The sequence below is a fragment of the Pisolithus orientalis genome (assembly GCF_024613125.1).
Source record: "Pisolithus orientalis strain OTSU chromosome Unknown F5J12scaffold_38, whole genome shotgun sequence".
Classification (NCBI taxonomy): Eukaryota; Fungi; Basidiomycota; class Agaricomycetes; order Boletales; family Pisolithaceae; genus Pisolithus; species Pisolithus orientalis.
In genome coordinates, this window is record NW_026260819.1 from 374,168 (window position 1) to 384,839 (window position 10,672).

General features: G+C 46.9%; 2 protein-coding genes across 2 annotated transcripts; both read right to left on the bottom strand.

Moving 5' to 3' along the window:
• Nucleotides 1-3,942: 3,942 nt before the first annotated feature.
• F5J12DRAFT_785515 (uncharacterized protein) lies at nucleotides 3,943-4,645 on the bottom strand (the record flags this gene model as incomplete). Its single annotated transcript, XM_051743251.1, has 2 exons — nucleotides 3,943-4,215; nucleotides 4,337-4,645. The coding sequence occupies 2 exons, from the start codon at nucleotides 4,643-4,645 to the stop codon at nucleotides 3,943-3,945; spliced, it is 582 nt and encodes a 193-aa protein (XP_051596529.1).
• A 5,147-nt stretch (nucleotides 4,646-9,792) lies between these two features.
• Nucleotides 9,793-10,663, bottom strand: F5J12DRAFT_364449 (uncharacterized protein). The gene has a single exon (XM_051739064.1). It carries the CDS (start codon nucleotides 10,578-10,580, stop codon nucleotides 10,125-10,127), a length of 456 nt encoding a protein of 151 aa, XP_051596530.1. The 5' UTR covers nucleotides 10,581-10,663; the 3' UTR covers nucleotides 9,793-10,124.
• Between the last annotated feature and the right edge of the window lie 9 nt (nucleotides 10,664-10,672).

Consider the following 10,672-nt stretch of genomic DNA (forward strand, 5'->3'; position numbering starts at 1 on the left):
CTTACCAATGCTTTCCAAGATGATTACCCATCACTTACATTCCTTACTCATCAGTTACCAATCACTTACCAAGTGTTTGCACCTTGTTTTCCAAGGGCAACACCCCTGTACTGTATATAAATCACTGTACCTAGATAGCAAAAAGAGAGAAGAAGATGTCAGAGAGCCCCTCTTGCTTGCATTTTTTATCATCACTCAGTAAATCCTCCATCAGCTTTGATAGTTGAGACTTTATTAAAGGTCTAACTATCATCTACTTTGCTTATCCTTGTCTATCATCAATATACTTTGCTCCAAGCCCTCCCTGGGCTCAGTGCAGCTCAGAGTATCAAATTAAGTCATCATCCATCCTTCTGTAGGCTGACAGCAGTCTACCCTATCACATTTTCTCACATTCCTGCTCCTTCTTCATCAGGAGCACCCCCAACCCTCAGTACTCATCTTTGAGTGTTATAGCTCAAAAAAACCCTCCCAAAGAACAGGTTCTACCATCTAGGTACTGCATAGGCACACCACCACTTGCTCTTTTTGTCTTTTGTGATGGTTTTGGTTGGTTTTCACCACTGAACCACACTTTGACTCACACTGCAGTGACCTGTTTGCAGGGAAGGGCAAGAGTGGTGAGGATGTTGCAATGGAGGTTGGTGAGGTATGTGACTGAGGTTACTCTCTCTCCTCCATTTCAGTTCATGAAATGCCTGTTCACTTCTCCCCTGCAAAACATGGTCTACAGTTCTACACTGTTTATGTTGACTTGTGGCCCTGTGGTTTCCTTTGAACAATCATTTGTGGCATTGAAGCAATCTATTGCACAGTCAGTTATTAATGATTGATCTATTGAGAACCTTACTAACTGTTGCCAAGACTCCAGCCAGAGTATATGGTTGCATTCACTGCCAAGGGTTTCCTCAATGTGGTCATCAAAATTTTCATCATGTTGTATGGCATCAAAGTCTTGATTGAAGGACATGCTCTGGAGAATGTTATCCATGACCTACTCAACGTCTCACTTGAACTTTGGATGCACACTGATGTGATGCTCTTTCATCTTTCAGGCCTAGGATTGCCAAGGGTGCCATGGTTACTTAGCCCTGCCCCACTCACTGCTGCCCCTCTCCTCACCATATACAGGTACTCATGGTACCACAGCCATCAGTGCCCATGGGGCACATCTCTATCCATGGGGTGCCTGAAATGTGGTGCCATCCATCCATGGGCATGATCAAAGCTGGACTCTCATCCACTGAGTGGTTATCACCTGAAGACTCAAGTGTCCACATGCTGCAAGTGTGCCTTTGAAGTGCATACTCAGCCTCTACTGGTTGAATATGATGTGCTCCCTGGTGACCCTACATCTGGGTGGCTCAAATACACCATTTGCGCTGCAGCGCCACTGTGATTTCATGTGTTTGTCTGTCATTTTATATGCTTGATACTTCCAAAATAATGTAATACTGCATCTGCATGCAATCTCACTTTATTGGTTTGACAACTTGGTGTGAGTAAACAAGGTGACAATGTCATGTACTAAATATCAGTGCTGGTAAACTTCAAGTACTGAAAGTCAGTGCCTAAAAAATCAGTGCCAACAAACTCAGGGCACTGGTTTTCAGTGTTGCAAAATATGTGGTACTGGGAATCAGTGCCAGCAACTGAAATTTAGTGCTCCAAAAAATGCACACCGAAAATCAGTCCTGTGAAGATGACACTGAAAACAAGTGCCCACTAGATCAGTGTGTTTACTTCCCACAGTGCAACGAGTTTGTGCTGACCCACATCTTCCCTATTCTCCCTCCATCTTACACAGTGTATGTACATTTCAACTTGCTGTGCCCATACACATATGCTCCTGATGTCATTTTCTGGTCCTACAATTAATTGAATGTCTTAGGAGACACATTCAAGTGTTCCTTTATTGCCCTCAGTTTCTTGGGATCACAGTATTGACAATGTGATTTGGCCCAGAGAACAATACTCATTGCACTGCAGTCTGCATTACCAAGTTGTCTACATCCACTTCATTTTCCATCTTATTTCTAAGGGCCAAACCCATCCACAACTGAGATCTGTGATGTTGAATCACTGATGGCCCTGTAGGAGGAGCTGGTCAAGAGACTGCACTACCCAGTGTTATACTTGAATCATCTCATTGTATGTATGCCCTCCTGCTTACTTGAACCCATGATGGTCAGCTACAGCGATGCCAGGAAATGTAAGTAGTACTTGACATCAAGCAAAATACATCTTTATAGTATACAGCCATTTAGTCTTCCTTCTGCTCAAAAGTATGGAAAGCTGGACAACCATGCTTCATTTGGCAGGTGGTTTTTGTGCCAATGTTGAATGTGTGGTACATTTTTCCAAGTTTAGAAGTACTGTCAGCAGGGGGACACCAGACACTGTGGTAGTGCAGTCATCAGTCATGCAGTCATGCAGTAGTATGACGTGCAGTAGTGCAGTTGTTGGTCACACAGTAGTGCAGTCATTGGTCATGCAGTCATGCAGTAGTATGACATGCAGTAGTGCAGTTGTTGGTCACACAGTAGTGCAGTCATTGGTCATGCAGTCATGCAGTAGTATGACATGCAGTAGTGCAGTTGTTGGTCACACAGTAGTGCAGTCATTGGTCATGCAGTCATGCAGTAGTATGACATGCAGTAGTGCAGTTGTTGGTCACACAGTAGTGCAGTCATTGGTCATGCAGTCATGCAGTAGTACAGCAGTAGGGCACATGACCAACAGACAGTAGTACAGATGACCAATGTATGGTAGTGCAGATGACTGACATGCAGTGGACCCACAGTAGATAGTCAGTTGCTATATACTCAACCCAGGCTATAGTGTGAGCCCATGCACCTGGTTAGGCCATATGAGACAGTCAGCAGAGGCTGACAATCAGCTGTTGGTGACAGGCCAGCAGAGGTTGAGCCCATGTATGGCTTGTGTACATGTGTTACATGAGAGCCATGAACCTATTGTCACCTTGTAGTATAGGAGAGCCCAACTGATGAGTGTCACCATGTAGTACAGCTGAGCCTGAGAGGAAATGTTGTCATGAGGAATGGTGCAGCTGTGGTTTGAATTGTCATTGTCAGTTACAAGCAGGCTGGGGAGTAAGTGTCATCATGGACTATGGGAGAGCCCAATAGATGTGTGTCACCATAGCATACAGCTGAGCCCAAGAGTAGGAGTCATTATGGAGAATGGCTGGGCAGAGGTTAGAATTGTCATCATGGGGTACAAGCCAGCTGTGGGATTAAGGTGTAGCCACTGCAATATGAGTAGTCCCAGGTAAGCCCAGAGTTGGGTGTCCCCAGAAGGTATGGATGGGCTCAGCCCCTGAGTTCACCCCTGGCAACACTTTCATGCAAGCTGGCCCAACACCAATGCCATGCTAGCCATCCTGGCAACACTGCCATGTGGGCTGGCCCACCACCAATGCTGTGCAGGCCATCCTGGGATGAATGCCATGTGAGCCAGGCCAACACCAATGCAATATGAACAGGCCCATTACCAATGCCATGCAGGCCACCACAACACCAATGCTATGCTGGCTGTCCTGGCATCAATTCCACATGGGCAGACCCAATACCAATGCCATTCAAGGCATCCCAGCACCAATGCAATGTGAGCCAGGCCAACACCAACCCAGGACTAATGCCATGGAGGCTGTCCCAGCCAGCACTGGCTTAATGTGAACTGGCACAATGCTAATGCCATGGAAGCCATGCTGGCACCGATGCCATGTGTTCCGGCACATTGCCACTGCCATGGGGCCATCATGGAAGATGTCCCAGCATTGATATATTGTGAGCTGGCACTGGCACCAGGTCCATGTGTTCCAGCACATCCCCAATGCCATGGGGCCATCATGCAGGCCATCCCAGCACCATTGGAATGTGTTCCAGAAAAACACCAATGCCATGGAAGCTGTCCCAGAACCTATGCCATGTATTCTGGCACATCCCCAATACCATGAGGCCTATTGTGAAGGCCATTCTGGCACCATTGTAATGTGTACCAGCACCAGACCAATGCCATGGAGGCCAGCCCAGCACCAGTTCCATGTATTCTGGCATATCCCCAATGCCACAGGTCCATCATGCAGGCCATCCTAGCACATCCCCAATGCCATGGGGCCATCATGAAAGCCATTCCAGCACCATTGTAATGTGTTCCAGCACAACACCAATGCTGTGGAAGCTGTCCCAGCACCTATGCCATCATAATGTGTTCTGGCGCAACACCAATGCCATGGAAGCCACCCTGGCACCAGTTCCATGTATTCCAGCATATCCCCAATGCCATGAGTCCATCATGCAAGCCATCCAGGCACCATTGTAATGTGTTCCAGCACAACACCAATGCCATGGAAGCAGACCCAGCACCTGTGCCATATGTTCTGGCACATCGCCAATGCCATGAGGCCATCATGCAGGCTGTCACAGCACCATTGTAATGAGTTCTGGCACATCCCCAATGCCATGAGGCCATCAGTCAAGCTGTCCCAGCACCAATGCCATGAATGCCATCCCAGTGCCAATGCCATGGAGGTCTGCCCAGAAATTATACCATGCCATGCCTGACCTGCCTGACCTCCAAGGAGCAGGTCCACAGTGTATGTATGTACTGGTACCAGCACCATGCTGGAGATGCATGTATTACCACAATGGTGGCTCTGGTAATGACCAGAAGACTAGCCAACTACCCAGTACATTTAAACTGTGAATTCAATGCCTTACAGCCTCCAGCAAGCCAGAACAATACCATGAAAGTCACCATCATGCTATACAGCAAAAACAATTGAGTTATGCTGGCCAGTCATCATTCAATCATCTAGGTGAACCATGACTCCATTGGCCCTTAGTGCTTGTAACACCACAGCCTTGGTACAGACATCACCATACCAGATTGGTTTTCCAGTATCTGATTCATACAGTAACAACTACCAGTAGTGGTAGCCACTTCTTCCTGGAGATCACATTTTGACAATATAGAATATATTGCTGCATCTAACAAAGTACAAGTACAAAGACAAAAAAAACATGAATGGATCGCAAAATGACAAGTACATTGATGTTAGTCAACCTCCATCCTACCTTCCTGTCCAGGCAGTGTCACACACCAAAGGTGTTTGGTGAGGTGGACATGGATGTAGCTGATGAATGGAGGTGAAGACCATAGCCCTCATGTGAAGAAGGACAGCCAACAATGTCAGCAGTCATCCCTCACACAAGAACAGGTTGTCAATGCCAAAGAAAAAGGAGGAGGCAAGTTAAGTGCCAATAAAATTCTTAAGCACCTGTGTATGGCATTCCAGTTTTCGACGTATCTCCACCAATTCTGCAGACACCGAAACCATTCCCACACTCGCTTGTAGTGCTCAGCCACGCGATCCTACCTTCCAAGATTGGAAAGGATTTGTGCACTCCACACGTTTCTACAGCACTCCCTCCAAAAGATGCTCATTTCGCTAATTCTTCTGATATGGCTGCCTCCACATCAGTCATTTCACTTGTCCCCTTTGCTAGGGACCATGGCTACATATATCTACCAGGAGTTCCTACCAGCTTCCATCCTGAAGCATCCTGGTACATCCCACCCTCATCTGCCCCCTCTCAGCCCATCCAGCTTGGACAGTGTGTTCTTTTTGTCAGTATGACCTCCAGGAGGATGTTCTTTGGTTGCCTCAGGTCTGTCATTCGCTTGGAAAGGTCTTATGTGGTCGTTTCAGTCTCTCCAGTCCAAGAAGCATATGGATCCTTCCTCCCTGCCCACTGCAACGTCTTCATACCAGTCTCGTCTGTCATTCTTCCAAAATTGCGACAGCTACAGTATGATCTACTGTTCTCCACTCTCCCTGATTGCATCCATGATGAGTATGATGCACATCTTGCCTCCTTGTTGCAAGATACAGCAGAAGACGCTCCCCCTTCATCCTCTCTTCCAACAGAGCCTCATTCATGAAGTTTTTATTTGCTTCACTGAGAGGATGGTTTTGGGGGGAAAGTTGCGATCCCCTGTGCTCCTGTCACCCCACAGACCCCCAAAGCTTGACCCCTGTTGACATCTGACTCACCCTGTCTGCTTTTGGATGCACTATATCGGCATCAGATCTGCACTGCCTCTCTGTCATCCCACCTTGGCCTAGAAGCGATCTCTTCAAGATGTGACATGCACAGCCTCCCCCTAATGCGATTCCAGTGCACTTTCCCAGTTCCTGACATTACTTGACTCCTACTTTGACATTCTGACTGTCTTTGACTCACCTATTGCCAATACTTACCAATCTTTTGACTTTGCTTACTGATTCTTCGCTTTTTGGCTTACTTATCCTTACCAATGCTTACCAATGCTTTCCAAGATGATTACCCATCACTTACATTCCTTACTCATCAGTTACCAATCGCTTACCAAGTGTTTGCACCTTGTTTTCCATAGGCAACACCCCTGTACTGTATATAAGTCACTGTACTTAGGTAGCAAAAAAAAAAAAGAAGACATCAGAGAGCCCCTCTTGCTCACAATTTATCATCTCTCAGTAAATCATTCATCAGCTTTGATAGTTGAGACTTTATTAAGGGTCTAGCTATCATCTACTTCGCTTATCATCATCTATCATCCATATACTTTGCTCCAAGCCCTCCCTGAGCTCAGTACAGCTTAGGACATCGAATTAAGTCACCATCCATCCTTCTGTAGGCTGACAGCAGTCTACCCTGTTGCTTTCTATCACATTCTTGCTCCCTCTTTGTCAGGAGCACCCCCAACCCTCAGCACTCATCTTTGAGTGTTGTAGCTCGCAAAAACCCTCCCAAAGAACAGGTTCTACCATCTAGGTACCGCATAGGCACACCACCACTTGCTTTCATTGTCTTTTGTGTTGGTTTTGGTTGGTTTTCACCACTGAACCACACTTTGACTCACAGCAGTGATCCAACTGCTGGTGGTGGTGGAGTAATAGAGATTTCCAGACCTCCAGCAGGTCCATGCACAGCTTTGACATTCGAAGGAGGCACTTCCAAGCCAGCACCTCCCTCAAATGAAGCCAGGGGGTGGGGTGGGGTTCAGTGGACTCCTGTCTTAAGCCACTTCAGGATGATTGAACCTTGACAATGCCAGTTACAGTGCCAAGTTCCACCATGACCAGCATGTGAGGTACCAGTGTAGGGTTGGAAGTAGTGTGAAAAGTCATTGGACACATGGTTGAGTCAGCATAAACAAGATATGCATGATGCCTTGCAGCACTGGCTGTTGGTTTTTACTAATGTCTCTGTAATCTCTAACCAGACCACACCCTTTCACCAGGACCCACACTCACAGTCTGATTGGTATGACATGCTGGTCATGGTTGGTGATTATGAAGATTGTGTGTTGGATATCCCCACACTTGGCCTTCAGTTCCTTTACAACCCCAGCACTGTAGTTGCATTTTCCAGCAGGCTTCTTTGACATGGGGTTAGTTCTGTGGGTGGGAACCAATGTTGCTTTGCCTACTACATGAGGGACAACATACACAATTGGATAGGGATACTCCATGGGGATTGGATGAGAGTTCAGAATGTCCAGACTTGGTTGATGCCTGCAGGTCCAGTGGGACATTCCATATAACCTACACTTATCCAATAGGGGGTCCATGTAAAGGTAGTTCTATAGATATTATATGCCATCCTGAGCCAAGTTACTTTCCATATACCTCCCCCAAATATTGACTATGGCTGGCCTGTAATTGGCAGAACACTTCAACTCAAGCTGAATCCAGTCAGGTGGCACACTGGGAGATTGGCTTGCTTGTTGTGCATGAGACCATGGCATATGTGCCAGACCACATGGATTGGTGATCATAATATATGGGCTGATCTGAGACAGATGGAACACCATCTTGTGGACCTCCCATATGCCATGAAACACTGGAGTATTCATCCAGCCTGTCCTATGGGATCATAATATCTGGGCCCTCCCCAAGGACACAGTACAATGGACTATAAGCCCTCCATAGTACATGGGCACTCCTCTTTGGGCTGAGGCTGATGTGCATGGCACACTGAAATATGCTCCTACTGTTCCAAATGGAACACTGCAGGTCCAGCCAAGCCAATATATATGGGACACTATTTGTATGGCTCATCCATTCACCAGGGGATGCCAAAAGACTAGCCCATCATCTACACTGGGCAATTGGCATTATCCTGGCATTTGTCCCAGCTTACTGGAATTAGCCCAGCATTCATACCAACCCAATAGAATTACAGTGGAATGCCTTTTGACCCACTGGCAATCACTGACACATGCTGGGCTCATGCCAGTGAGCACAGACCAGGTTAGTACCAGATCTTTCCCAACTTGCCAGAATCCATGCCAGGATTATCCAGGCAAGATGTATATAGTAGTCACCTCTCAGCCACACTGTGCAGTATGGTGACATCCAATGATCATGGCTATGCTGTGTGACACAATGACAACTCAGAGGTGGGCTTGACTTTAGCCAGTCTGTGCAACACAGCCAATTGTCTACCTCATTTGGTCATATGATACAGTACAAAGTAGGTACATTATGTGATAGTGTCATTTTGATGCATCAAAGTGTGATAATTGTAGCATTACTGTGATGCAAGACTGCCTAACTCCCTTATACCTGTAGTGATCCATCAATATATGAGTAGTGCTGATCAGGAGTTTCTCCCCACAAATCCCCACAGTTTATTTTCATCACTCCTCCGCATTTTATGTAATTACATAAGCATAAAAAAGCGCAGCCACTACTCCCAAAACATGACCTCATTTGGCATGTGCCTGATATCCAACATTCCCACACACTGCCCTCATTGCCCCCAGCCTCCCCTTCCTTCCTGGTCTCTTTCCCTTCCCTGTAGGCATTGTATATGATAGTTAATTGTACTATAAGTGTATTAGACCATAAATGAATGCTTTTCTGCCCATCCTAATGGGTTTAAATGATTGCAAAGTGTGATAGGGGGGGAAACAGAAAAAGCAAACACTTTTTTGATATATTGGACATATCTATCTATTTATTGCGTCCCCTTAAAGGGGCCATGTGTCCCTACAACATATCAAAAGTTGATAGGCTGGGATGGGGTGCTTCAAGTGTAGTGGCACAATTGCCTCCTCCCTGTGTTACACCCTGAAAATATTTTTCTGGGCTTTTTGGCACTGGTAATGTAATCTAACATGGTGTAGTGGTCATAATAAGTGTATTTTCATGTAATTTGATCATCCATGAAGTGTCTGAAAGGCTCTGAAAAACTGGAAAGTATCTTGGGGACTAAAACAAAAAAAGTGTTCGCATTTTTGATATATTTGACATGGGCAGTTAAAAAAGGAATCATCTTGGAGGATGGCTCTATACCTACAACATATCAACAGCTCACTATGTGGGGCAGAAACCTTGAGGTGTTGTGCCATGATCTCTGACACTATAGCCTGGGTTGAGTATATAGCAACTGACTATCTACTGTGTGTCCACTGCACGTCAGTCATCTGCACTACCATACATTGGTCATCTGTACTACTGTCTGTTGGTCATTTGTACTACTGTTTGTTGGTCATGTGCCCTACCGCTGTACTACTGCGTGACTGCGTGACCAATGACTGCACTACTGCGTGACCAACGACTGCACTACTGCACGTCGTACTACTGCGTGACTGCGTGACTGACGACTGCACTACCGCAGTGTCTGGTGTCCCCCTGCTGACAGTACTTCTAAACTTGGAAAAACGTACCGCACTTTTGACATCGGCACAAAAACCACCTGCCAAACAAAGCGCGGTTGTCCGGCTTTCCATACAAAAGTAGCCTGCGTCCACTCAGCTATATCAGTGTTAGTAGCACTCTGTACATGTTTCATTCTCTCCGCCTGTTCTCTCAGCTATAGAACCGCCCTCAAAGCCTGACAACTTGGAAGACGAAGCAACGTTGGTCCTACACGGGAACCTGATGATCGACTCGGACCGCTCGGTGGTGAGAGTCCTGTAACTTCGCAATCTTCTGTACCTGCGTTCGTGCTACTAGTCCCACCTTCAGCAATCCACACAATCCTTTGTAGGTCCAGCCACATAGTGTACCGCCAGCAGGTGCAGAAACCCCTGTGGCGCATTCCTATCTGTTAGTAGCACTCGAAGGTACGCCCCAAGAATCCATTCGTCAAGTTCGATGGGGTGCAAATACTCCTTAGCGTCGGAGAACGCAGACACACTGCGAGCCGGGCCATCACCCTCCAAGTAGTTCTGAGGGATGAACGGGTGAAGTGAAGCAGTCGTTGTTTCGGTGCGAATGATGGTAGCAGTGTTGGAAGGGCTATCGGAAGTTGCTTTGGTGTAAACCGGCCCACTAGCCAACCCATCAGCATCTCCACAGCATCGCCCCGGAAGACTCCTGCCGAAGAGTCTATTCCAGATACAATACTGCCGACGCCGTGCTCATGCGTACACACCGTCATGCACGCAAACACCATCTCGGCAGGTCCGAGGGCATATACGCGCTGAGTCCCCAGCGCTGGAGCAGACCGCATAACATGCGAAGTAGTAGTGTAGCTCGCACTGACGTTCACCTCCAACAGCATTCCAATCAATAGGCAGACCGTGAAAAATGAGCGATATCTCCGGTCTCAATGGGTGTGTAAGCAAAGTCACAAGCCAGTGCCGAGGCAGCAGA

Bases quoted from the DNA above. Each gene is read 5' to 3' on its own strand.
- F5J12DRAFT_364449 (XM_051739064.1), bottom strand. From the start codon at position 10,580: ATGCTGTTGGAGGTGAACGTCAGTGCGAGCTACACTACTACTTCGCAT.